The sequence below is a fragment of the Oncorhynchus kisutch genome, linkage group LG3 (genome assembly GCF_002021735.2).
Source record: "Oncorhynchus kisutch isolate 150728-3 linkage group LG3, Okis_V2, whole genome shotgun sequence".
NCBI lineage: Eukaryota > Metazoa > Chordata > Actinopteri > Salmoniformes > Salmonidae > Oncorhynchus > Oncorhynchus kisutch.
This window is the reverse complement of record NC_034176.2, coordinates 8596269-8624233: the sequence shown is the minus strand read 5'-3', so window position 1 is coordinate 8624233 and position 27965 is coordinate 8596269. Positions and strand designations below refer to the sequence as shown.

Genomic DNA, 27965 nt, shown 5'->3' with positions numbered 1-27965 from the left:
TTATACACAGAGTACTGAGTCAATGGTAACTTATAAACAGAGTACTGAGTCAATGGTAACACAGAGTACTGAGTCAATGGTAACTTATACACAGGGTACTGAGTCAATGGTAACTTATACACAGAGTACTGAGTCAATGGTAACACAGAGTACTGAGTCAATGGTAACTTATACACAGAGTACTGAGTCAATGGTAACACAGAGTACTGAGTCAATGGTAACTTATACACAGAGTACTGAGTCAATGGTAACACATAGTACTGAGTCAATGGTAACTTATACACAGAGTACTGAGTCAATGGTAACACAAAGTACTGAGTCAATGGTAACTTATACACAGGGTACTGAGCCAATGGTAACTTATACACAGAGTACTGAGTCAATGGTAACTTATACACAGGGTACTGAGTCAATGGTAACTTATTCACAGAGTACTGAGTCAATGGTAACTTATACACAGAGTACTGAGTCAATGGTAACTTATACACAGAGTACTGAGTCAATGGTAACACAGAGTACTGAGTCAATGGTAACTTATACACAGAGTACTGAGTCAATGGTAACACAGAGTACTGAGTCAATGGTAACACAGAGTACTGAGTCAATGGTAACTTATACACAGAGTACTGAGTCAATGGTAACTTATACACAGAGTACTGAGTCAATGGTAACTTATACACAGGTTTTTGCTTGTAAGCAGGAATCAGGAGGATAGAGTTATTGTCAGATTTGCCAAGTGGAGGGTCAGGGAGTGTTTTGTATGCTTCTGATCTAGAGTTTGTGTCACCTTCCTACTTGCACGGTGTGCGTGTGTGTGCGCGTGTGCGTGTACTGTATGTGTGTGTGTGTGTGCATGCGTGTGTGTGTGTTTTTCAGAGCAGTAACAACTAGAGTTCAATGCGGTGGAATGGGACTTGTATGTGCCGAGGGGGGTTGACATGGTTAACCCCTTCACCTCCCCCCTCAACCACAACGGCCCCAACCGCCCCTGTCCCATACCAGATGGACGCCTCGCCAGTGTAACTCACTGCTGACGAGAGGGGAGTTTCAACTTTGTATTTAAAAACAAAAAAAATGCTCTTACACTCCAGTCTTCACAGAAACACATCAGCTGCTACCCCAGCAGGGTCCCCTTCCACCTGCCCCAACACACACACACACACACACACACACACACACACACACACGCACGCACGCACGCACGCACACACACACACGCACGCACACACACACACACACACACACACACACACACACACACACACACACACACACACACACACACACACACACACACACACACACACACACACATACACACACACATTCAAGCACAAACACACTGCCAAAACACACATGCGCACACACACACACTCACATGCAGGGGGGGGATACAGGAGGAGGAAGGATAAGTGGCCCCAACCTGTCCTGTCAGAATGTGAGGTGGTATTGTTTGATTATTAACATTGTAATGATGTTTCCTCTCTCTGTGTGTTGCAGAGTCAGAGTGTCGAGGTGGTGGAGACACCCAGCCAAGGTTCTCCTCCTCTCTGCCCACCTACTTTCCTGTCTCCTGCCAGCTGCAGGGCGCCGACTCCTCCTTTTTCCTTCGGGAGGCAGGACAGGAAGTGATGCGTAATGGCAGCCTGCAGACGCGCACCGAGCCCTTCTTCCTACACCAACCAGAGGCGGGCGCCGTCCCCCTGCCATCCGTCAACTGTAGCTACGGCAACCTGACAGCTGAGGCCCCCGTGCCCCTAGAGCTGCTCCAGGGGTCCCCGCGCCTCCTTGGCTCCTCCCCCACTCACATCACCCTCAACTGGAAGGTGCGTGCCCATGTGGTGAGCCGCAGGGTGGGCTCAGCACGCCCCCTCGTCCAGGTGCTGTTCTACCTGGCTGGCCGTCGCTGGGACGAGGCAGCCCCCCTTCCGGAGCAGCTGCCCTGTGTGCGGGTGATAGCGGTGCGGGAGCCCAGTGAAGCCTCTCCATCAGCGAGCTGCAGGTTGAATGAGGTGGGGGGTGGCGTGGGGATATGTGTAGCCCGCTTGGAGCTGCCTGCTGGCTGGTTCACCCCGTCTCCAGGTCGGAAGAGGCTCCCGGATACGGCCCTGACTGGAGTGGAGCTGTACTACTCTGTACAGCCCCTAGAGGGTGAGAGCGAGGAGTGCCCAGGCATCAAGGAGCAATGGAGAGGGCAGAGTGGAGCAGTGGGGGACATGCGGAGTGCTGGGCCCGTGGGGCTGGTGGTGGGGCCAGCGAGGCCCAGGGGGGAGAGGCTGAGACTGGATGACAACGTGGAGATCCTGGTGCCTCCCAGCCCCATTAGACTGGGACAGATGGTGGGCTTCGGGATCAGCATGAGTTCTGTCTCTAGTTTAGAGCAGTTCACTCTCAGGTGGGTCACAATACACACACACACACACACTCACTTAATCACTCACACAAACCCTTCTGTGTGATGGCTGGGAGTTTATCTCTACGATTGTATTGCTTTGACCTCCGGAATATGATGTTGACAAAATTACAAATTGTACAATTTCATCATTGTATAGATACCGCCCAAACACATCACATGAGGAAACATTCAGTATTACTTTAACATCAAAATGTGTTCAAAGCACAGTACGTACCAAAGGGAAATCAACTTTGACACCAGAAAAGTTATTTTGTGCAAATGAATCATAAAAGTGAAGCAGAACATGCTGTGAGTAAAGTTTATTCATGAAGGTTATTTTGATCGTAAGAGGTTCACCATACTGAGCAAATGATTTCTCTGTGTAAGAGGGAGCTTGTACCTGCTTTATTTCCGTGGTGTATTTTCAGAGGACATGTAGGTTAGTAGTAAGGGAGTGATTTAAAAAAGCATTTCACCTTGTCTTGCTGCCTTCTCTCTCTCTCTCTCTCTCTCTCTCTCTCCCTCTCTCTCTCTCTCTCTCTCTCTCTCTCTCTCTCTCTCTCTCTCTCTCTCTCTCACACACACACACACACACACACACACACACACACACACACACACACACACACACACACACACACACACACACACACACACACACACACACACACACACACACACACACACACACATTAATCCTGCTGCTGTTTCCCCTGTTCTGTCAACTAGTAGGAGTAATGGGGTTGGCTCCAGGGTTACGCACACACACACGCACACTGTGTCGCCTCTCCTTCATTTACACCTCCTGTCTCAGCCTGTCCTCCCCTTCATTTACACGCCTGTCTCAGCCTGTCCTCCCCTTCATTTACACCTGTCTCAGCCTGTCCTCTTCATTTACACCTCCTGTCTCAGCCTGTCCTCCTCTTCATTTACACCTCCTGTCTCAGCCTGTCCTCCTCTTCATTTACACCTCCTGTCTCAGCCTGTCCTCCTCTTCATTTACACCTCCTGTCTCAGCCTGTCCTCCTCTTCATTTACACCTCCTGTCTCAGCCTGTCCTCCTCTTCATATACACCTCCTGTCTCAGCCTGTCCTCCTCTTCATTTAGTCCTCCCCTTCATTTACACCTCCTGTCTCATCCTGTCCTCCTCTTCATTTACACCTCCTGTCTCATCCTGTCCTCCTCTTCATTTACACCTCCTGTCTCAACCTGTCCTCCTCTTCATTTACACCTCCTGTCTCAGCCTGTCCTCCTCTTCATTTACACCCCCTGTCTCAGCCTGTCCTCCTCTTCATATACACCTCCTGTCTCAGCCTGTCCTCCTCTTCATTTAGTCCTCCCCTTCATTTACACCTTCTGTCTCATCCTGTCCTCCTCTTCATTTACACCTCCTGTCTCAGCCTGTCCTCCTCTTCATTTAGTCCTCCTCTTCATTTACACCTCCTGTCTCATCCTGTCCTCCTCTTCATTTACACCTCCTGTCTCAGCCTGTCCTCCTCTTCATTTACACCTCCTGTCTCAGCCTGTCTTCCTCTGCATTTACACCTCCTGTCTCAACCTGTCCTCCTCTTCATATACACCTCCTGTCTCAACCTGTCGTCCTCTTCATTTACACCTCCTGTCTCAACCTGACCTCCTCTTCATTTACACCTCCTGTCTCAGCCTGTCCTCTTCATTTACACCTCCTGTCTCAGCCTGTCCTCTTCATTTACACCTCCTGTCTCAGCCTGGCAGGTCAGCATTTCATTAATGTGTACACTGTGGATCCTGTGCATGACAAATACACTTTGATTTGTTATGATGTATCATTTAGCTGAATCACAGTGAATAAGGTGACATGGACAGGCAAGACCTGATCCTAGATCAGCAATTTATTCTGAGTGACCATGGACACTTTTACTGGGTTGACTGCACTGCTACAGAAAAGGAAAGTTTGTTTCTGGAAGTCTGGCGTCACTTACTTCCCATAAGCTGTAGAGGACATGGACTATGGTGTGTGTATGTGTGTGTGTGTGTGTGTGTGTGTGTGTGTGTGTGTGTGTGTGTGTGTGTGTGTGTGTGTGTGTGTGTGTGTGTGTGTGTGTGTGTGTGTGTGTGTGTGTGTGTGTGTGTGTGATAATCAACCCGCTTATCGTCTCAGACACCGTTCCAGACTCTTATTATCCAGACACACTGCACCACATGTCCTCTACCCCCAACCATTTCTATCCCCAGAAAGCCCGCCCGCCCACCCGCCCACCCGCCCTCCCGCCCTCCCATCCCTCCCCATCCCTCCCCTCCCCTCCCTTCTCTTGTCTCTTAGTTAACCCAAATGCTTATGTTTACTATACATTTATGACACAGTAATATCCTACTAGGGTGTTTGTATAGTACACGCTACAGTCAATTGCACAGTATACTGCGTATGATAAACTGGGTACCAGTATACAGTATATGGTAATAATGAATTAACACTAGAAAAGCTTGGCCTCGAGGGATCCCCTTTGAGCCAATGACAAGTCTTTTGTACGTCAACAATCTAACAGTTGAACATTTTTATTGCATATATGCTATCGCAAAAAATATATAATTTGGTTGTGTTAATGAAGATCTTATGAAACATTAGAATATGAAAGAAAATGTATTTCAAATAACACAATACCATGTTTCATTAGTTTAATGTAACTGTAGGCTATATCGTTAAGGGCAGGTAGTAAGGAACGTTATCAAACAAGAAAATGCATTTCAAAAGAACAGAATGGCATATTTTGAATTTAAATATAATAGTGTGCTTTGAGTACAAAATAGAGCTCAAGGGTTGTTTTTTAAAGAGTTGTTTGGCAAGGATAGAATCTGCTCTTTCTGAAACTATATAGACATTAAGATGTCTTACCGGGTTGTAATTCTATGGGATAATTAGACAAAGACACGTTCCGTTTCCCTACCTCTTGTGTCATTTCCAAGTTACGCTGTTCATCAGATTCTTCATATACAATTTAACAATTGATAATATTCTCACCCATCAGACTATTGTCAATGTAATGTTGTCTTTAGGTCGAACTCTATTATGTGGGACATCAGTTTGGATATGGTTTAGGTGTATACTACCGGTCAAAAGTTTTAGAACACCTACTCTTTCAAGGGTTTTTCTTTATATTGACTATTTTCTACATTGTAGAAACATAGTGACAACATCAAAACTATGAAATAACACAAATGGAATCATGTAGTAACCACAAAAGTCAAACAATTCAAAATATATTTTATATTTTATATTCAAATAGCCACCCTTTGCCTTGATGACAGCTTTGCACACACTTGGCATTCTCTCAACCAGCTGGAATGGTTTTCCAACAGTCTTGAATGAGTTCCCACATATGCTGAGCACTTGTTGGCTGCTTTTCCTTCACTCTGTGGTCTGACTCATCCCAAACCATCTCAATTTGGTTGAGGTCTGGGATTGTGGAGGCCAGGTCCTCGGATGCAACAGTCCATCACTCTCCATCTTGGTCAAATAGCCCTTACACAGCCTAGAGGTGTGTTGGGTCATTGTCCTGTTGAAAAACAAATGATAGTCTCACTAAGCCCAAGCCAGATGGGATGGTGTATCGCTGCAGAATGCTGTGGTAACCGTGCTGGTTAAGTGTGCCTTGAATTCTAAATAAATCAGACAGTGTCACCAGCAAAGCACCCCCACACCGTCACACCTCTTCCTCCATGCTTTACGGCGGGAACTACACGTGCGCAGATCATCCGTTCACCCACAACGCGTCTCGCAAAGACAACAGTTGGGACCAAAAACCTCCCATTTGGACTCTAGACCAAAGGACAGATTTCCACCGGTCTAATGTACATTGCTCGTGTTTCTTGGCCCCAGCAAGTCTCTTCTTATTATTGGGGTCCTTTAGTAGTGGTTTCTTTGCAGCAATTTGACCATGAAGGCCTGATTCATGCAGTGTCCTCTGAACAGTTGATGTTGAGATGTGTCTGTTACTAAACTCCGTGAAACATTTATTTGGGCTGCAATTTCTGAGGCTGGTAACTCTAATGAATCACTGCAGCAAAACGTAACTCTGGGTCTTCCATTCCTGTGGTGGTCCTCATAAGAGACATTTTCATAATTTGCGACTGCACTTGAAGAAACTTTCAAAGTTCTTGAAATGTTCCGTATTGACTGACCTTCATGTCTTAGGAATGATGGACTGTAGTTTCTCTTTGCTTAATTGAGCTGTTCTTGACACAATATGTGTCACGGTCTTCCTCCTTTTCATCTGAAGAGGAGAGGTGAGAAGGATCGGAGGACCAAAATGCAGCGTGGTATGTGTTCATCATGAATTTTAATAAAGAAAACACTGAACACTGAAACACACTATACAAAAACAGTAAACGAAATAACGACCGTGAAGCTAATGAGAACTGTGCTGACTGACACCAACTGACATCAACATAGACAATCACCCACAGACAAACATTGAAACCCAGGCTACCTAAGTATGATTCTCAATCAGAGACAACTAATGACACCTGCCTCTGATTGAGAACCATACTAGGCCGAAACATACAAATCCCCAAATCATAGAAAAACAAACATAGACTGCCCACCCAACTCACGCCCTGACCATACTAAATAATGACAAAACAAAGGAAATAAAGGTCAGAACGTGACAATATGGACTTGGTGTTTTACCCAATACGGCTGTCTTCTGTATACCACTCCTACCTTGTATACCACTCCTACCTTGTATACCACTCCTACCTTGTATACCCCCCCTACCTTGTATACCACTCCTACCTTGTATACCACTCCTACCTTGTATACCACCCCTACCTTGTATACCACCCCTACCTTGTATACCACTCCTACCTTGTCACAACACAACTGATTGGCTCAAACGCATTAAGAAGGAAAGACGTTCCACAAATGAATTTTTAACAAGGCAAACCTGTTCATTCCAGGTGACTACCTCATACAGCTGGTTGAGAGAATGCCAAGAGTTTGCAAAACTGTCATCAAGGCAAAGGGTGGCTACTTGAAGAATCTCAAATATAAAATATATTTAGATTTGTTTAACAATTTTTTGGTTACGACATGATTCTATATGTGTTATTTCATAGCTTTTGATGTCTTCACTATTATTCTACAATGTAGAAAAAGTACAAATCTAGATAAACCCTTGAATGAGTAGGTGTTCTAAAACTTTTGACCGGTAGTGTAGTTTGGACGGGCCGTCATTCACCGGTAGTGTAGATTGGATGGGCCATCATTGACCGGAAGTATAGTTTGGTCGGGCCATCATTCACCGGTAGTATAGTTTGGTCGGGCCGTCATTGACCGGTAGTATAGTTTGGATGGGCCGTCATTCACCGGTAGTGTAGTTTGGACGGGCCGTCATTGACCGGTAGTATAGTTTGGATGGGCCGTCATCAGCTGTGCAGTCTGACTACCAGCCAGTGAGGAGCAGAGATCTAAGCTGTGTTAGTAGGTATATTCAAGCGAATGTGTGTGTGTCTCCAGTGTGTGTTTGTGTGTGTATGTGTTTGAGAGCCTATAGTCGGTGTGTGTGTGTGTGACCTGTGTGCAGTGTAAACAGGTGAAAGGACTAGGTCTCTACGCCGCTCTGAGAGATCTGCAGAGTCTATCTGATCTTCTGCAAATCCGGGTAATCCCACTACACACATATCCTTGTATGCCCCCCCCCCCTTGATCCCCAGATGTTATCATATCATCGATCTCTCGGCTCCTCTCGCACTTACAGCTTGCTTGAGAGTGTGTGTGTTTACCTGTGTGTTTACCTATGTGTGAGTGTGTGTGTTTATGTGTGTGTGTGTTACTATGTTGTGAAGTTGAAAGTGAATCTGTAGTGAGGTAACTACGTTGTGAAGATGAAGGTGAATCTGTAGTGAGGTAACTACGTTGTGAAGATGAAGGTGGATCTGTAGTGAGGTAACTACGTTGTGAAGATGAAGGTGGATCTGTAGTGAGGTAACTACGTTGTGAAGATGAAGGTGGATCTGTAGTGAGGTAACTATGTTGTGAAGTTGAAAGTGAATCTGTAGTGAGGTAACTACGTTGTGAAGATGAAGGTGAATCTGTAGTGAGGTAACTACGTTGTGAAGATGAAGGTGGATCTGTAGTGAGGTAACTACGTTGTGAAGATGAAGGTGGATCTGTAGTGAGGTAACTACGTTGTGAAGATGAAGGTGGATCTGTAGTGAGGTAACTATGTTGTGAAGATGAAGGTGAATCTGTAGTGAGGTAACTACATGTGATATTCAACATTTGGAAAGTAGATAGCAAGCATGTTGCCAGGTGGGGTGGTGAATGGGTGCAACCCACTGGTCTGCAAAACCAAAGCTTCTCGATTCGCTCCCCCTCTTTGGGGAGACATAACGTTTCGATTTTGCTTTAACTTCTGGTAAGACTGCATGTACGTGCACCCGCAGACAGCGGGCTAGAATTGTTGTGCATTAAAAAAAACACAATCTATTTGAATCTATTACTATTATTAGTCCAGGCCTAGCCTGCTTATATTGAATGTTAGTGAACTGCCTTTGACCCAGGCACATAGGGCTCCCTGGTCAATAGTGGCACACTTTATAGGTACAATAGGGGACAATTTGGGACGCAGCCTAGCCTTCTCTTCTCTTTACTTCTCCTCCTTAGTATTACATAGACACACAGGACACACAGGACACAGAGAAGGCAGGAGATAGGACACAGAGGAGACACAGGACACACAGGACACACAGGACACAGAGGAGGCAGGAGATAGGACAGAGAGGAGACACAGGACACACAGGACACACAGGACACACAGGAGACAGGAGATAGGACACAGAGGAGACACAGGACACACAGGACACACAGGAGACAGGAGATAGGACACAGAGGAGACACAGGACACACAGGACACACAGGACACAGAGGAGGCAGGAGATAGGACAGAGAGGAGAGACAGGACACACAGGACACACAGGAGACAGGAGATAGGACACAGAGGAGACACAGGACACACAGGACACACAGGAGACAGGAGATAGGACACAGAGGAGACACAGGACACACAGGAGACAGGAGATAGGAGATAGGACACAGAGGAGACACAAGACACACAGGACACACAGGAGACAGGGCACAGAGGAGACACAGGAGACAGGGCACAAAGGAGACACAGGAGACAGGGCACAGAGGAGACACAGGAGACAGGGCACAAAGGAGACACAGGAGACAGGGCACAATGGAGACACAGGAGACAGGGCACAGAGGAGACACAGGAGACAGGGCACAAAGGAGACACAGGAGACAGGGAACAAAGGAGACACAGGAGACAGGGCACAGAGGAGACACTGGAGACAGGGCACAGAGGAGACACAGGAGACAGGACACACTGGAGAAACAGGAGACAGGACACACTGGAGACACAGGAGACAGGACACACAGGACAGACAGGAGACAGGACACACAGGACACACAGGAGACAGGACACACAGGACACACAGGAGAGAAAGGAGACAGGAGACACAGGAGACAGGACACAAAGGAGAGACAGGACACGGCAGTTAGCCTAGTGATTAGAGCGTTGGACTAGTAACCGGAGGGTTGCAAGATCGAATCCCCGAGCTGACCAGGTGGAAATCTGTCATTCTGTCCCTGAACAACCCACTGTTTTTAGGCTGTCATAAGAATTAGTTCATAACTGACTTGCCGAGTTAAATAAAGATAAAATAAAAACACACAGGAGAGGAGACACAAGAGGACAACAACAATGGGGGTAAACAAATCACTCAGAAAGGTCTGCTTTGTTTCCACAAGATTCTCTGCAATGTCCAATTATCTGCCAGTGAACGGTGACCATTATTTTGTTGCCATCAAAGCATTTCTCCTCTCCAGAGAGACGGATGAAAGCCATACTGAGGGGTTTTTCCATGAAAACCATTATATTAAAAGTGTGTTTATGCACTAAAGACTGCAGCGATGTGAGTAGTTCTTTATCTTGTCCTCTTGTTTTCCTCATCCTGTTCTCCATGATCTAGCTTGACCAATTACTCAACCACTTTCCCCATATGGTCCCAGTAGGCTACATCTCTCTTTCCCCATATGGTCCCAGTAGGCTACATCTCTCTTTCCCCATATGGTCCCAGTAGACTACATCTCTCTTTCCCCATATGGTCCCAGTAGGCTACATCTCTCTTTCCCCATATGGTCCCAGTAGGCTAAATCTCTCTTCCCCCATATGGTCCCAGTAGGCTACATCTCTCTTTCCCCATATGGTCCCAGTAGGCTACATCTCTCTTTCCCCATATGGTCCCAGTAGGCTACATCTCTCTTTCCCCATATGGTCCCAGTAGGCTACATCTCTCTTCCCCCATATGGTCCCAGTAGGCTACATCTCTCTTTCCCCATATGGTCCCAGTAGGCTACATCTCTCTTCCCCCATATGGTCCCAGTAGGCTACATCTCTCTCTACCCAAACTGTCCCAGTAGGCTACATCTCTCTCTTCCCCCATATGGTCCCAGTAGGCTACATCTCTCTTCCACCATATAGTCCCAGTAGGCTACATCTCTCTTCCCCCAAACTGTCCCAGTAGGCTACATCTCTCTCTACCCAAACTATCCAGGTAGGCTACATCTCTCTCTACCCAAACTGTCCCAGTAGGCTACATCTCTCTCTTCCCCCATATGGTCCCAGTAGGCTACATCTCTCTTCCACCATATAGTCCCAGTAGGCTACATCTCTCTTCCCCCATATGGTCCCAGTAGGCTACATCTCTCTCTACCCAAACTGTCCAGGTAGGCTACATCTCTCTCTACCCAAACTGTCCCAGTAGGCTACATCTCTCTCTTCCCCCATATGGTCCCAGTAGGCTACATCTCTCTTCCACCATATAGTCCCAGTAGGCTACATCTCTCTTCCCCCATATGGTCCCAGTAGGCTACATCTCTCTTCCCCCATATGGTCCCAGTAGGCTACATCTCTCTCTACCCAAACTGTCCCAGTAGGCTACATCTCTCTCTACCCAAACTGTCCCAGTAGGCTACATCTCTCTCTACCCAAACTGTCCCAGTAGGCTACATCTCTCTCTACCCAAACTGTCCCAGTAGGCTACATCTCTCTCTACCCAAACTGTCCCAGTAGGCTACATCTCTCTCTACCCAAACTGTCCCAGTAGGCTACATCTCTCTCTACCCAAACTGTCCCAGTAGGCTACATCTCTCTCTACCCAAACTGTCCCAGTAGGCTACATCTCTCTCTACCCAAACTGTCCCAGTAGGCTACATCTCTCTCTACCCAAACTGTCCCAGTAGGCTACATCTCTCTCTACCCAAACTGTCCCAGTAGGCTACATCTCTCTCTACCCAAACTGTCCCAGTAGGCTACATCTCTCTCTACCCAAACTGTCCCAGTAGGCTACATCTCTCTCTACCCAAACTGTCCCAGTAGGCTACATCTCTCTCTACCCAAACTGTCCCAGTAGGCTACATCTCTCTCTACCCAAACTGTCCCAGTAGGCTACATCTCTCTTCCCCCATATGGTCCCAGTAGGCTACATCTCTCTCTACCCAAACTGTCCCAGTAGGCTACATTTCTCTTCCCCCATATGGTCCCAGTAGGCTACATCTCTCTCTACCCAAACTGTCCCAGTAGGCTACATCTCTCTTCCCCCATATGGTCCCAGTAGGCTACATCTCTCTCTACCCAAACTGTCCCAGTAGGCTACATCTCTCTTCCCCCATATGGTCCCAGTAGGCTACATCTCTCTTCCCCCAAACTGTCCCAGTAGGCTACATCTCTCTTCCCCCAAACTGTCCCAGTAGGCTACATCTCTCTCTACCCAAACTGTTCCAGTAGACTACATCTCTCTTCCCCCAAACTGTCCCAGTAGGCTACATCTCTCTCTACCCAAACTGTCCCAGTAGGCTACATCTCTCTCTACCCAAACTGTCCCAGTAGGCTACATCTCTCTCTACCCAAACTGTCCCAGTAGGCTACATCTCTCTCTACCCAAACTGTCCCAGTAGGCTACATCTCTCTCTACCCAAACTGTCCCAGTAGGCTACATCTCTCTCTACCCAAACTGTCCCAGTAGGCTACATCTCTCTCTACCCAAACTGTCCCAGTAGGCTACATCTCTCTTCCCCCATATGGTCCCAGTAGGCTACATCTCTCTACCCAAACTGTCCCAGTAGGCTACATCTCTCTCTTTCCCCATGCTGTAGTGTATTTATGTTGTAAAAAATAAATGAGACTATTCATTTTTATTCATGACCATTTTCCCTAACAATGTTGTCAACGACAGAAGGTAAAATACATTTATAAATGTTTCTGTTTCATGTGAAGTCCATATTTTAAAGCATATTGCAGCTGTATATTTTTATTACTCATCAAATAATCTTTGTATTATATTAAGTCTTATTCAGAATTTGTCATTTGGCCCCGCTCAACTTTCCCCCTGACCTCCCTAAATGAAACAGTAGCTAGGTTTCCATCCAGTTGGCCACAGTTGTTCATGCAAATGTTCTAAAATCTTCATGAAAACAATATGCGCATATTCCTACCAGAGGGGCGTGGCCATCCAAAACAAGCTGTGCTTGATGATGTAGTGCACATAAACATGTTTGCGGTTGCAGGGACTTCCCACGCACCGTATATTTATAAAATCTAATGGGTTTCCAACGCGTTTTCAACTCTACCGATGGTTTTGTCACACAAAAAAAAGTTTTTTTAAAAAACCGTTGCGATAATACAGCGAACTGATAAAGCGGACAGGTTATCTGATGAGATATGGATCATTTTGATATTTGATAATTGGCAGCTAAGCACTGATCATCATATCACAAGGATCATTCAAATGAAGGCCTACCCTCCTGGATATTTAGTGAACATTTGCAGGATGCGTTGTCCGGGCCGGGGCAGGCCGTCCTTGTAAATAATAATTTGTTATTCTTAACTGACTTGCCATAGTTACATTAAGGTTAAATATATATTTTTTTTTAAATAAACATTTGCATGAAGCTCATCATTGTGCACTTCACCATCATAAGTTATACAGTTAATCATAACTTATTCTATCTCTCTATAAACTCTGCTTTTCCACGTGGTGGTAGACCAACAAAACATATCGTCACGTGACTCCAAGTTTACTGCGACGTGATGGTTTTTATATCAATATTTGTGCATTAAAAGCTTTTCCACCGCAATTGTCAAATAATCTATTTCACTGACCCCCCTCAAAAAATATCCCACCTTGTCTTGCGTAATTTGTTTTGTCCACGTTGGAACATTTGACCGACAAATGTGTTGTTTCCATAAGGCCTGTCTTTTTGATGCGTCAGGTCATCTCTCTGCATGAAATGGTTGGACGGAAACCACATTTTTGTCTTCCCTGTGCTTTCCCTGTGTGTTCCCTGTGTGTTCCCTGTGCGTTCCCTGTGTGTTCCCTGGGCTTTCCATGTGCATTCTCTGTGTGTTCCCTGTACGTTCCCTGTGTGTTCCCTGTGTGTTCCCTGGGCTTTCCCTGTGTGTTCCCTGTGCGTTCTCTGGGCTTTCCCTGTGTGTTCCCTGTGTGTTCCCTGTGTGTTCCCTGTGTGTTCCCTGTGTGTTCCCTGGGCTTTCCCTGTGTGTTCCCTGTGTGTTCTCTGGGCTTTCCCTGTGTGTTCCCTGTGTGTTCCCTGTGTGTTCCCTGTGTGTTCCCTGTGTGTTCCCTGGGCTTTCCCTGTGTGTTCCCTGTGCGTTCTCTGGGCTTTCCCTGTGTGTTCCCTGTGTGTTCCCTGGGCTTTCCCTGTGTGTTCCCTGTGTGTTCCCTGGGCTTTCCCTGTGTGTTCCCTGTGTGTTCCCTGGGATTTCCCTGTGCGTTCTCTGGGCTTTCCCTGTGTGTTCCCTGTGTGTTCCCTGGGCTTTCCCTGTGTGTTCCCTGTGTGTTCCCTGGGCTTTCCCTGTGTGTTCCCTGTGTGTTCCCTGTGTGTTCCCTGTGTGTTCCCTGGGCTTTCCCTGTGTGTTCCCTGGGCTTTCCCTGTGTGTTCCCTGTGTGTTCCCTGTGCGTTCCCTATGTGTTCCCTGTGTGTTCCCTGTGTGTTCCCTGTGTGTTCCCTGTGTGTTCCCTGTGCTTTTCCTGTGTGTTCCCTGTGCTTTCCCTGTGTGTTCCCTGTGCGTTCCCTGTGTGTTCCCTGTGTGTTCCCTGTGTGTTCCCTGTGCGTTCCCTGTGTGTTCCCTATGTGTTCCCTGTGTGTTCCCTGTGTGTTCCCTGTGTGTTCCCTATGTGTTCCCTGTGTGTTCCCTGTGTGTTCATGCTCACAGAAAGCTGTCTGTACCAGTATACCCAGTTAACCAGGTACCCCAAACAGCTCCTCATGCCCCGTACAGAGTTCAGTCCACTACTCGTATCTTTGTTAACCGTTCAACACAGAAGTGTCCTCTCCCTCGAATCGTTTAGTGAAAATATACTTTCTATTTTATTCAGCTTTGTTCAATTGTATTCTTTATACTATAAAATTAATGCCACGGAATTCTAAGCAAATCTAAATGAACTAGCGGAGCCCACAGCCATATGGCACAGCCAGATCAGGACCTAACATAAGTATGCTATTCTGTTCTTCTGAAATAGACTACATTTTCTTCATATCATGCTTCTTCAGACTTGTCTAAAATAAATCATGGATTTATTATGATGGTGTAGCCCATATTACATGGATTTATTAGACTTTTTAAAATATAGGTGTTCCATAAGTCTGTGTCAGTAAACTATGCGTGGAAGCTGTCATTGTAAATAAGAATTTGGTCTTAACTGACTTGCCTGTTAAATAAAGGTTAAATAATGACTTGCCTGTTAAATAAAGGTTAAATAATGACTTGCCTGTTAAATAAAGGTTAAATAATGACTTGCCTGTTAAATAAAGGTTAAATAATGACTTGCCTCTTAAATAAAGGTTAAATAATGACTTGCCTGTTAAATAAAGGTTAAATAATGACTTGCCTGTTAAATAAAGGTTAAATAATGACTTGCCTGTTAAATAAAGGTTAAATAATGACTTGCCTGTTAAATAAAGGTTAAATAATGACTTGCCTGTTAAATAAAGGTTAAATAATGACTTGCCTGTTAAATAAAGGTTAAATAATGACTTGCCTGTTAAATAAAGGTTAAATAATGACTTGCCTGTTAAATAAAGGTTAAATAATGACTTGCCTGTTAAATAAAGGTTAAATAATGACTTGCCTGTTAAATAAAGGTTAAATAATGACTTGCCTGTTAAATAAAGGTTAAATAATGACTTGCCTGTTAAATAAAGGTTAAATAATGACTTGCCTGTTAAATAAAGGTTAAATAATGACTTGCCTGTTAAATAAAGGTTAAATAATGACTTGCCTGTTAAATAAAGGTTAAATAATGACTTGCCTGTTAAATAAAGGTTAAATAATGACTTGCCTGTTAAATAAAGGTTAAATAATGACTTGCCTGTTAAATAAAGGTACAAAAATAAAATAATAAAGTGTTTATGTTAATTAACGGTAAATTACCGTGAGACCGGCAGGTATTTGCTTGACAATCACTGGCTGACAAAATGTCATGCCTGCCACAGCCCTAGTCTGGTCACGTGGTAACTCCTGACCCCATGACCCCTGATGAGAATGAACCCCTCGGTGTTAACAAGGCTGCCCGGTTACAATCCCCTGCAGTCCGTCCATAAGCTCATTAACACAACACTAACACATGGCTCTCCAAAGGGGGAATTCAGGCGTCATCAGGCGTCACCTCGCCACCACTCCACACTGTGCAGCGGTCCAAGTAGGTGAAAATGTCACCCGTTCCCTGGCCCTCGTCCCGCTCTCGCGTCGCGTGTCTTGGTGACCGTGTCGGTGGCGGCGGCGGTCAGCTCAGCTCGTCTGTAGTTGTGCCAGCTCTTTCAGCCGTGAGGCATAGAGTCGAGCTGCCAGACCTGATTATTATTATTACTGCCAGGATCATTAAGTCAGCGGGCCTCTGAAAGAGCAGGTTTACTGTCGACTTGACTTCTAGTCTCTGTCGGCTTCTCTCTCTCTTCTCACTCTCCTGACATCCTTTCTTTCTGTGATTGTCTGACTGACTGCTTTCCTCGCTCTCTCTTGCTCTCTCTTGCTTTCTCTTGCTCTCTCGCTCTCTCTCTCTCACTCCCTCTCTCACTCGCTCTTGCTCTCTCTCTCTCTCTCTCTTGCTCTCTCTCTCTCTCTTTCGCTCTCTCACTCTCTCTTTCGCTCTCTCTCTCTTGGTCTCTCTCTCGCTCTCTCTTTCTCGCTCTCTCTCTCTCTCGCTCTCTCGCTCTCTCTCGCTCTCTTTCTCTCGCACTGACTGACACTAACTCTCTCTCTCTCTGCTCTTGTCTGTGGCGTGGAACCTGCTGCTTCCCGCTATGCCTCATGAATATTCATCAAAGGGCGTTATTTGCATTATTTGCCCCTGAAAACGGGAGAGTACACAAAGGTGACAGCTGTCAACCTCAGGGAGGAAACATATTGGAAGTCTGTGTGTGTGTGTGTGTGTGTGTGTGTGTGTGTGTGTGTGTGTGTGTGTGTGTGTGTGTGTGTGTGTGTGTGTGTGTGTGTGTGTGTGTGTTTGTGCGTGTGTGTGTGTTTGTGCGTGTGCGTGCGTGTGTTTGTGTGTGTGTGTGTGTGTGTGTGTATGTGTGTGTGTGTGTTTGTGTGTGTGCGTGTTTGTGTGTGTGTTTGTGTGTGTGTGTGTGTGTGCGCTTGAGAGGGAGAGAGAGAACGAGAGGGAGAACGCGAGAGAAAGCAGTTTTGTTTATTTAGAATGATTGACATGATCACTGAACTGTAGTTAGTGTGTTTGTGTTTGGATGGCAACAGATTTGATGGAGTTGTTGTTGTGGTACTGTACTCTGTGTGTGTGTGTGTGTGTGTGTGTGTGTGTGTGTGTGTGCGTGTGTGCGTGTGTGCGTGTATGTGTGTGTGTGTGTGCGTGCGTGCGTGTGTGTGCGTGTGCGTGTGTAAGCACATAGGTATGTGTTTGTGTGTGTCTGGCAGGCTTTGTGTCTGTGAATGTCAGTGAGGGTTATTTGATATGTAAATGTGAAGAAGGTATTATGCGTGGTTATTGTCTCTGCCACTCCATTGGACTCGCTCCTCCTTTACAACGACAGGCGTGCAGACTGCAATGGAATGGAATGCAACCAATGTGCACCTCATTTAAATGCTTTGCTTTCACCGCCTTCCAGGTTTCTTGACCTGGCATCGTTAACTACTAGCCTCGGTTCCTCATAAACATTGTTTACCTCCACTTCTCCTTGTGTGACCAGTTGTTTGGCTCTCTTTTCTCTCAGGTACATGGCCACAGATGTTGGCAGCCATTGTGTAGAGAGGGCCACTGACTGTGGTTCCTGTGTGTCTAGTGTCCCTGCTTTCCCGCCTCCCTGCCACCCTGCCTCCCTGCCACCCTGCCTCCCTGCCACCCTGCCTCCCTGCCACCCCGCCACCCTGCTTCCCTGCCACCCTGCCTCCCTGCCACCCTGCCTCAAAGCCATCCTCCACCCTGCCTCTCTGCCACCCTGCCTCAAAGCCATCCTCCACCCTGCCTCCCTGCCACACTGCCTCCCTGCCACCCTGCCTCCCCACCATCCTACACCCTGCCTCCCTGCCACCCTGCCTCAGAGCCTCCCTGCCACCCTGCCTCCCCGCCACCCTGCCCCAGAGCCATCCTCCACCCTGCCTCCCTGCCACCCTGCCTCAGAGCCTCCCTGCCACCCTGCCTCCCCGCCACCATGACACCCTGCCTCTCAGCCACTCTGCCACCCTACCTCCCCACCATCCTCCACCCTGCCTCCCTGCCACCAAGCCTCAGAGCCATCCTCCACCCTGCCTCCCTGCCACCCTGCCTCCCAGCCACTCTGCCACCCTACCTCCCCACCATCCTACACCCTGCCTCCCTGCCACCCTGCCTCAGAGCCATCCTCCACCCTGCCTCCCAGCCACTCTGCCACCCTACCTCCCCACCATCCTCCACCCTGCCTCCCTGCCACCAAGCCTCAGAGCCATCCTCCACCCTGCCTCCCTGCCACCAAGCCTCAGAGCCATCCTCCACCCTGCCTCCCTGCCACCCTGCCTCCCAGCCACTCTGCCACCCTACCTCCCCACCATCCTACACCCTGCCTCCCTGCCACCCTGCCTCAGAGCCATCCTCCACCCTGCTTCCCAGCCACCCTGCCTCCCTGCCACCAAGCCTCAGAGCCATCCTCCACCCTGCCTCCCTGCCACCAAGCCTCAGAGCCATCCTCCACCCTGCCTCCCTGCCACCCTGCCTCCCAGCCACTCTGCCACCCTACCTCCCCACCATCCTACACCCTGCCTCCCTGCCACCCTGCCTCAGAGCCATCCTCCACCCTGCTTCCCAGCCACTCTGCCACCCTACCTCCCCACCATCCTCCACCCTGCCTCCCTGCCACCAAGCCTCAGAGCCATCCTCCACCCTGTCTCCCTGCCACCAAGCCTCAGAGCCATCCTCCACCCTGCCTCCCTGCCACCCTGCCTCCCAGCCACTCTGCCACCCTACCTCCCCACCATCCTACACCCTGCCTCCCTGCCACCCTGCCTCAGAGCCATCCTCCACCCTGCTTCCCAGCCACTCTGCCTCCCTGCCAATGTTCCCTCTATTGAGCAAATTTCCGGTCTGCTAAGCGCATTCTGTGCAACTTCCAGTGCGTGTTTACTGTGAACACTGTGGCTGTAACCGCTTTACATTACAGTTATAACAAGGGCCAAGTAGGCTACTGTGGCTATTTGATCATAATGTAGGCCTACCAGAGTATAACAAGGGACGAGTAGGCTACTGTGGCTATTTGATCATAATGTAGGCCTACCAGAGTATAACAATGGCCGAGTAGGCTACTGTGGCTATTTTATCATAATGTAGGCCTACCAGAGTATAACAATGGCCAAGTAGGCTACTGTGGCTATTTTATCATAATGTAGGCCTACCAGAGTATAACAATGGCCGAGTAGGCTACTGTGGCTATTTGATCATAATGTAGGCCTACCAGAGTGTAACAATGGCCGAGTAGGCTACTGTGGCTATTTTATCATAATGTAGGCCTACCAGAGTATAACAATGGCCGAGTAGACTACTGTGGCTATTTGATCATAATGTAGGCCTACCAGAGTATAACAATGGCCAAGTAGACTACTGTGGCTATTTGATCATAATGTAGGCCTACCAGAGTATAACAATGGCCAAGTAGGCTACTGTGGCTATTTTATCATAATGTAGGCCTACCAGAGTATAACAATGGCCAAGTAGGCTACTGTGGCTATTTGATCATAATGTAGGCCTACCAGAGTATAACAATGGCCGAGTAGGCTACTGTGGCTATTTTATCATAATGTAGGCCTACCAGAGTATAACAATGGCCGAGTAGACTACTGTGGCTATTTGATCATAATGTAGGCCTACCAGAGTATAACAATGGCCAAGTAGACTACTGTGGCTATTTGATCATAATGTAGGCCTACCAGAGTATAACAATGGCCAAGTAGGCTACTGTGGCTATTTGATCATAATGTAGGCCTACCAGAGTATAACAATGGCCGAGTAGACTACTGTGGCTATTTGATCATAATGTAGGCCTACCAGAGTATAACAATGGCCAAGTAGACTACTGTGGCTATTTGATCATAATGTAGGCCTACCAGAGTATAACAATGGCCAAGTAGGCTACTGTGGCTATTTTATCATAATGTAGGCCTACCAGAGTATACAAGGGACGAGTAGGCTACTGTGGCTATTTGATCATAATGTAGGCCTACCAGAGTATAACAATGGCCGAGTAGGCTACTGTGGCTATTTTATCATAATGTAGGCCTACCAGAGTATAACAATGGCCAAGTAGGCTACTGTGGCTATTTTATCATAATGTAGGCCTACCAGAGTATAACAATGGCCAAGTAGGCTACTGTGGCTATTTGATCATAATGTAGGCCTACCAGAGTATAACAATGGCCGAGTAGGCTACTGTGGCTATTTTATCATAATGTAGACCTACCAGAGTATAACAATGGCCGAGTAGACTACTGTGGCTATTTGATCATAATGTAGGCCTACCAGAGTATAACAATGGCCAAGTAGGCTACTGTGGCTATTTTATCATAATGTAGGCCTACCAGAGTATAACAATGGCCAAGTAGGCTACTGTGGCTATAGTATCATAATGTAGGCCTACCGGAGTATAACAATGGCTGAGTAGGCTACTGTGGCTATAGTATCATAATGTAGGCCTACCGGAGTATAACTATGGCCGAGTAGGCTACTGTGGCTATAGTATCATAATGTAGGTCTACCGGAGTATGACTATGGCTGAGTAGGCTACTGTGGCTATTGTATCATAATGTAGACCTACCGGAGTATAACAATGGCCGAGTAGGCTACTGTGGCTATTTTATTATAGTGTAGGCCTACCAGAGTATAACAATGGCCAAGTAGGCTACTGTGGCTATTTTATCATAATGTAGGCCTACCAGAGTGGCCCACCATAAACTATAATTCAGTCTAGAGTAGCAAGCCAGTGAGTGGTGTTCAATGTATGAGACCTTTGATTAAAACATGTAGGGCTTGATATTGATCCACTTGTCCTTCAGACAAGGAGGTGACTGAAAATGTTTTTGTGTTTGAAGCAAGAAACCAATTAACAAAATCAAATTCATTATTATTCCCATACCATTATTACAGAGAATCTGACACATTATGATACTGCCTATTGGCTACGTAGTTATTCAAGCCTGTCTCAAAATACAACAATGTCCCTTTAAGATGAAAAATATACATCTTTATCTGATTGGCTTTTCAAATATGTCTAGAAATGTACTGTTCCCCTATTGCTGACTACAAATTATCTATAACTGGGCTAATAACTCACTAACTAGCAAAGGATATGAACAAAATGTTCACACGTGTCTACATGCAGCTCTTGCTTTGATCTCAAATGCAAACACATCTCCTCACGACCTACCACTCATGCCGTAGACACAGTCCAGTTCAAAGTAAATGGCACAGATCCATATATGACATTGGTCTATTTGCATATAGGCCTGCTGCTCTGATTGGTTATGCCGCACCAGTCTGGGTCTGGGTCTGGGGTCTGTTCTGGTCTGTGTAGAGTACGGGATGAGTCGTGCGTGTCAATGTAATAGAATCCTACTCCGATGAGTTCTGCCTTCGACAAATTATCTTGCATAGTTAGTTTTGTTCCGCTATGATGCATGGAAAGTGGCTAATGTTGCGTTGTTTCAATCACAATTGCCACTGTAAAGGGAAACGTTGACAGTTGTAACTAACAGGGAAAACTCTAGAAAGTTGAGTGGAATTCAATCTCGTGCACTGCAGTCCATGGGGAGCCGTGCGGCAGTCACTACATCTTAGAGTGAACATTGCTCTCTAAACACCCTCCGTCCCTGCCTCCCTCTGTCCCTTCCACCCTGCCTCCCTGCCAGCTTGTTGACCATCGCGACACAAAGCAATTCAAATCATATCCTCTTTTCCTATAAATACCCATGAGGTACTAGTGCTAATCCTAGCTAGACAGCGGTTGGAGACTGATTAGCCATTAGCGTCAGAATGGGGCTAGCTAGCTTCATTGGAACACGTTGTTGTTTGTGTCTCAAATGCCATCCTGTTCCCTGTATGGTGCACTACTGTTAACCAAGGACCAGCCCTTTTCAAACACATTTTTAAAAAAAAAATTTGCCTCAGTGCTTGTAGTGTATTTACGGGAATTCCAATAGCCCAGTATTAAGGTGTAGTGTATATACACATGCTTTTTCAAAAACAGTTCAACTGCCTGAAATGGGGGTTTATTAACCTTGTAACGGGATTCTTCCGTCGAAGGAGAGGAGGACCAAAATGCAGCGTGGTTGAAATTCATGTTTGTTTTTAATAAGAAAACTATACATGAATAAACTACAAAAACAACAAACGTGTGAACCCGAAACAGTCCCGTGTGAAACAAACACTGAGACAGGAACAATCACCCACAAAACCCAACACAAAACAGGCTACCTAAATATGGCTCCCAATCAGAGACAATGACTAACACCTCCCTCAGATTGAGAACCATATCAGGCCCAAACACAGAAACAGCTAGAATGAATCTGAAGCTGATCAGGATCAGGATCAACCCTTACAGTATTGTAGTAACCTGGGTGAATGACAGTGAATCATTTAAAAACTGATCTCCATATTTAGCAGGAACAATAGAGGCCTATGCAGCGGAGAACTTTCACAATCCACTATTTGGCCTGGTACTCAGGCTCTATTGTTCCTCCATCAGGTCCTAATGGCCTGGTACTCAGGGCTCTATTGTTCCTCCATCAGGTCCTAATGGCCTGGTACTCAGGGCTCTATTGTTCCTCCATCAGGTCCTAATGGCCTGGTACTCAGGGCTCTATTGTTCCTCCATCAGGTCCTAATGGCCTGGTACTCAGGGCTCTATTGTCCCTCCATCAGGCCCTAATGGCCTGGTACTCAGGGCTCTATTGTCCTGCCATCAAGTCCTAATGGTCTGGTACTCAGGGCTCTATTGTTCCTCCATCAGGTCCTAATGGCCTAGTACTCAGGGCTCTATTGTCCTGCCATCAGGTCCTAATGGCATGGTACTCAGGGCTCTATTGTCCTGCCATCAGGTCCTAATGGCCTGGTACTCAGGGCTCTATTGTCCCTCCATCAGGTCATAATGGCCTGGTACTCAGGGCTCTATTGTCCCTCCATCAGGTTCTAATGGCCTGGTACTCAGGGCTCTATTGTCCCTCAATCAGGTCCTAATGGCCTGGTACTCAGGGCTCTGTTGTCCCTCCATCAGGTTCTAATGGCCTGGTACTCAGGGCTCTATTGTCCCTCCATCAGGTTCTAATGGCCTGGTACTCAGGGCTCTATTGTCCCTCCATCAGGTTCTAATGGCCTGGTACTCAGGGCTCTGTTGTCCCTCAATCTGGTCCTAATGGCCTGGTACTCAGGGCTCTATTGTCCCTCCATCAGGTTCTAATGGCCTGGTACTCAGGGCTCTATTGTCCCTCCATCAGGTCCTAATGGCCTGGTACTCAGGGCTCTATTGTCCCTCCATCAGTTCCTAATGGCCTGGTACTCAGGGCTCTGTTGTCCCTCAATCAGGTCCTAATGGCCTGGTACTCAGGGCTCTATTGTCCCTCCATCAGGTCCTAATGGCCTGGTACTCAGATCTCTATTGTTCCTCTAATCACTCTGACAGCAATGCATATACAATCTAAAATCACATTAAAACACTTATCAAAACAGAATCATGCTTTTAAAACTCACCGTTGAGCTAAATGTTTTGACATCACTGTGATGATCAATTTCAAGAAAGAAGTTCAACAAAAGGTTGTAACTGAGTGCAAAACATGGTTGTTTCAAAGCCAAAGACAATGAAATAGACAGTGCTTTCTAAGGTGATGATTCATTCAAAAACATTTAAGACGTTGCATGTATACTCATATAAGAGCTAATGAATAATAATTGTGCCATTATACAATGCATATCTTAGTAGTTAACTTCAGGCTTGCAGTTGCACTGTCTGTCCATCTGATGCTACTTTGGTTTGTGTCAATGCTTCGCAACAATGTTGCTACCAATCCATACGATCAATAACCGGTGCGGTCCTAAAAGATAACAATCACGACCTAGAGCAGTAACCACGATGATCAAGTTAAACACTTTACAACCTAAGCACGCTGAAAATAATCAAGACTTCTGCAGCATTGCACACACTATCAAACTGCCACGCCAACCGAGAGCCTCCCACAGAGAGCCGGAAGAGCTATCTTTATTTCCTCCTTTCTGACTGCTGATACGCTCTTAAAGTGGCAACGCACGGTGAAGGCTCCGTGCAGGATTTCGCCACACTCCTCCCCCCATGAAAAAAACAAAGCCTGTAGAAACAGAGAGGATGCAGGCTTTGGCAGGTTCATGTTCCTGCTACACAAAACCAGGGAAGTCCTCATCCTCAGAGTCGTCCAAGAAGAGGTCCTGCAGGTGTTGCTTTGCCTGCGATCCAGCTCTTCTGCCGTAGGGTAGCAGGGCTTTAGGTCAACAACATGCACCGTCCTGACATCTTCCCCAGTGTTCTCCAAACAGACCAAGTAGTTCACTGGCCCCAACTGCTGCACCACACGATATGGACCTTTCCACCTATTTTGAAGCTAGCTTGGCAGTGAATTGCTTGGACACCTTTGATAGATGATGAGAACGGACCCAGATACAAGACTGGGTCTATGTTTGTCATAGTCTTTGAGCTGCCGTGTTTTGGCTTTGATTCTGCTGGCCTCCACTCTGGCTAACGAGGTGTGGACAGCATCAAACGCTGGGCTGTCAGGTGAAACATTGGAACTTTACAGGACTCTGGCCATCGGACCTTTTTAGTGGTCTTCCTTGATGGAGGGAACAGGGTTTTGAGTTTGTAGTTGGTGCTCCCAGTCCTTCTCAAACTGAGTGCCAAGATGCTTGCTCATCTTCTACGTAGATCTCGATAGGAGAAAGTCCCGTATTGGCTCTGCTGCCATAAACTCTTTTAAATAAGAAGACACTCCCTTCACAACAGAGGCTGCCTCCTCTGCTCTCTGTTTTTGGTCATCCTCAAGATTGGTTATGACTAGATGATGGCTAGTTTCCATTAGTGTTTTGAAACTGCATTTTTTCCCTTGAATATCCTGCTTCAGAGAATCTTGTAAATATTTCTGACTCTGAACAGTTTTGTTGTTGCTTTTTCTCCATTTGACGGGGGAGGTCTTTCACATCTTTCTGATGAGCCTCCAAACTTTCACTGAGTTTGCAAATGGCATTCTGACTCATGTTCGGTTCTTCAGACATTGACAATAACCGGCTGACCAAATGTCAAGACCGCCACAGCCCTAGACACAATGCAACGCAAACAACACAACGAGTGGAAGTAAAAAATAGTTCAAGGTATTCTGAACACGTATTTGTTCAGAACGAAAGGACCTCGAAACCCGTCTTGTTTCTCTTGTCAAACCCCTCTACAGTAGGGTCTCCCAAACTTGGTCCCGGGGCCCACTCTGTGTGCACGTTTTGGTTGTCCCAGCGCTATACAGCTGATTCAAATAACCAACTCATCATGAAGCTTTGATTAATTGGATCAGCTGTATAGTGCTAGCGCAAAAACCACACAGGGGGAGCCCCAGGACCGAGTTAGGGAAACCCTACTGTAGAGTATAGATCAGGGCTGGGATGACAGAGGGAGAGAAGAACAAGCTATTTGTAAACATCCTCACTCTCTTGTCTACTGCCAACTGTGGTCTATTCTTATCACTGGGCTTTTGTAGAGGCCCGAGCTCCTGTGTGTGTGTGTGTGGGTGTGTGTGTGTGTGCATGCTCCAAGCCCGGTCTTTAAAGTTGCCTGCGTTTGATCCGTTTCACTTTACCTCTTCTTCTAAAGGTGCTGTTGCTGTTTCATGTCCTCTAGCCAGATCCCACCCACATGCATTCAATACACAGGCAGAGATCAGGCAGAGATATGACAGTTGCTTTTCTTCTGCTGCTTGAGAGAGAGTGAGAGAGAGAGAGAGAGAGAGAGAGAGAGAGAGGCAGAGAGAGAGAGAGAGAGAGAGAGAGAGAGAGAGAGAGAGAGAGAGAGAGAGAGAGAGGGGAGAGAGAGGGAGAGAGAGAGAGAGAGAGACAGGCAGGCAGACAGACAGACAGACAGACAGACAGACAGACAGACCAGTATTCCTGCAACAGACAATATTTTTGCCTCAAGTGAACCGAGTCCCTGGGACCCTCCCGCTGCGCTACAGGGGCTGTGTACAATGACAACTGATTCTGTTGAGAGCAAACATACAGCTTTGGGGTCGGGGGAAGAAATCACAAATCAATAAATGAGTGCCTCCCTCGCCGCTTCTGACGAACAACCATATTGGGGATATGAGAGAGAGAGAGAGAGGTACAATATGAGATAGAGAATGGAAGAAAGAAAAATAGATGTTTCAGTGTGGGATCATCTCTCTATGAGGGCTGCTGGTAGCTCAGTACATTTCCTCTTCCTTTCTCTCAGTGCTCCGGCAGTGGGACCATGTGGATGCTGACTAATTAGGCTACGTCGTCACAATGGGGCTGGGCCACAAATCCTTTGTATATTTATCTACATATATATTTATGTGTGTTTTCACTTTTTTTTAAATGATATATATATTTCTCTGAGCGTTTACGTCCACTTGTTCTCATGTTGTCTTTTTGGTCTTGTCTCCTTCACTCCTTCGGCGCTGTGTGTAATGACTGTAGGCTGTGTGCACCTTCCCTCATACCACTAGCAGCATTTTAGCCAAGTACGGTTATACTAGCTGTCTAGTCTGTGCTTTATAAATGTGCAATAAGCATAAAACACAATTATATAAAAAGAATTCAGAGAAATAATGTAGGCCACTTGATTTCAACAAGACAAAGTGGACAGGCTAGCATGCTGCGCAAACAGTTGGAGACAGACAGGAGGGTGTGTAGATATGAATTCAACTGTTCTACATTGTTAGCTAGCAGATAGATCCAAGTTGGCTACACATGAAATATGAAGATTAGCTGGCTAATGGCTAGCACGTGGGCTTATGTTAGAGATCATGTTGATGAGACCAGTGTTATTCTCTAAAGCCTGCTACAAGAAGTCAGTCGTTATTAGTGGATGTGCATTATGTCTGGTATATACATTTGTATATTTGTATATACATTTGTATATTTGTATATACATTTGTATATTTGTATATACATCTGTATATTTGTATATACATCTGTATATTTGTATATACATTTGTAACAAAAAAATGACATTTTTATAGAAAGACTTAAAGGCCAGATTATTGCAAAAAAAGAAGGTTAAACTATTTTAATAAAATAATACAATTATTAGTGGATTTTATGGTTGTGGAAGACTTATATTTAACCTAGGTATAATTTCACACGTCCTTCATTCATTAGATTATTGCTGACTGTTTTAAATGCAGTGTATTTTATCTTTGATTGAACCACAGAGTTTATTTAGAGAAAACATAAAATAAAAAAATTGAAGTCCATATTAGATGCCAGAGGATGTTGGGTGATGTTATGGAAACCAGCCACTAGGGGCAGCAGTGAGCGCAATTTCCTTCAAGTAGGTAACAGTGGACTGTGATTCCAACGGTTGCATGTTTGAATCCAGCAATAAATAACTTCTTTGTTGTTTTAAGCCTCAAATGTTAACATTCAGAGTTAATGCCTAACCTTAACCATTCAGAGTTAATGCCTAACCTTAACCATTCAGAGTTAATGCCTAGCCTTAACCATTCAGAGTTAATGCCTAACCTCAACCCTTACCTTAACCATTCAGAGTTAATGCCTAACCTTAACCATTCAGAGTTAATGCCTAACCTTAACCATTCAGAGTTAATGCCTAACCTTAACCATTCAGAGTTAATGCCTAACCTTAACCATTCAGAGTTAATGCCTAACCTCAACCCTTACCTTAACCATTCAGAGTTAATGCCTAACCTTAACCATTCAGAGTTAATGCCTAACCTTAACCATTCAGAGATAATGCCTTACCTTAACCATTCAGAGTTAATGCCT

At 46.1% G+C, this 27965-nt stretch overlaps 1 protein-coding gene across 1 annotated transcript in view; it reads left to right on the top strand.

Moving 5' to 3' along the window:
* Positions 1-27965, top strand: part of si:dkey-215k6.1 (transmembrane protein 132D) — a gene marked incomplete in the record, with an annotated part of 450721 nt that overhangs the window by 156030 nt on the left and 266726 nt on the right. Inside the window, 1 exon segment of the mRNA XM_031817044.1 lies at positions 1501-2395. Coding sequence (XP_031672904.1) covers positions 1501-2395 — 895 coding nt within the window.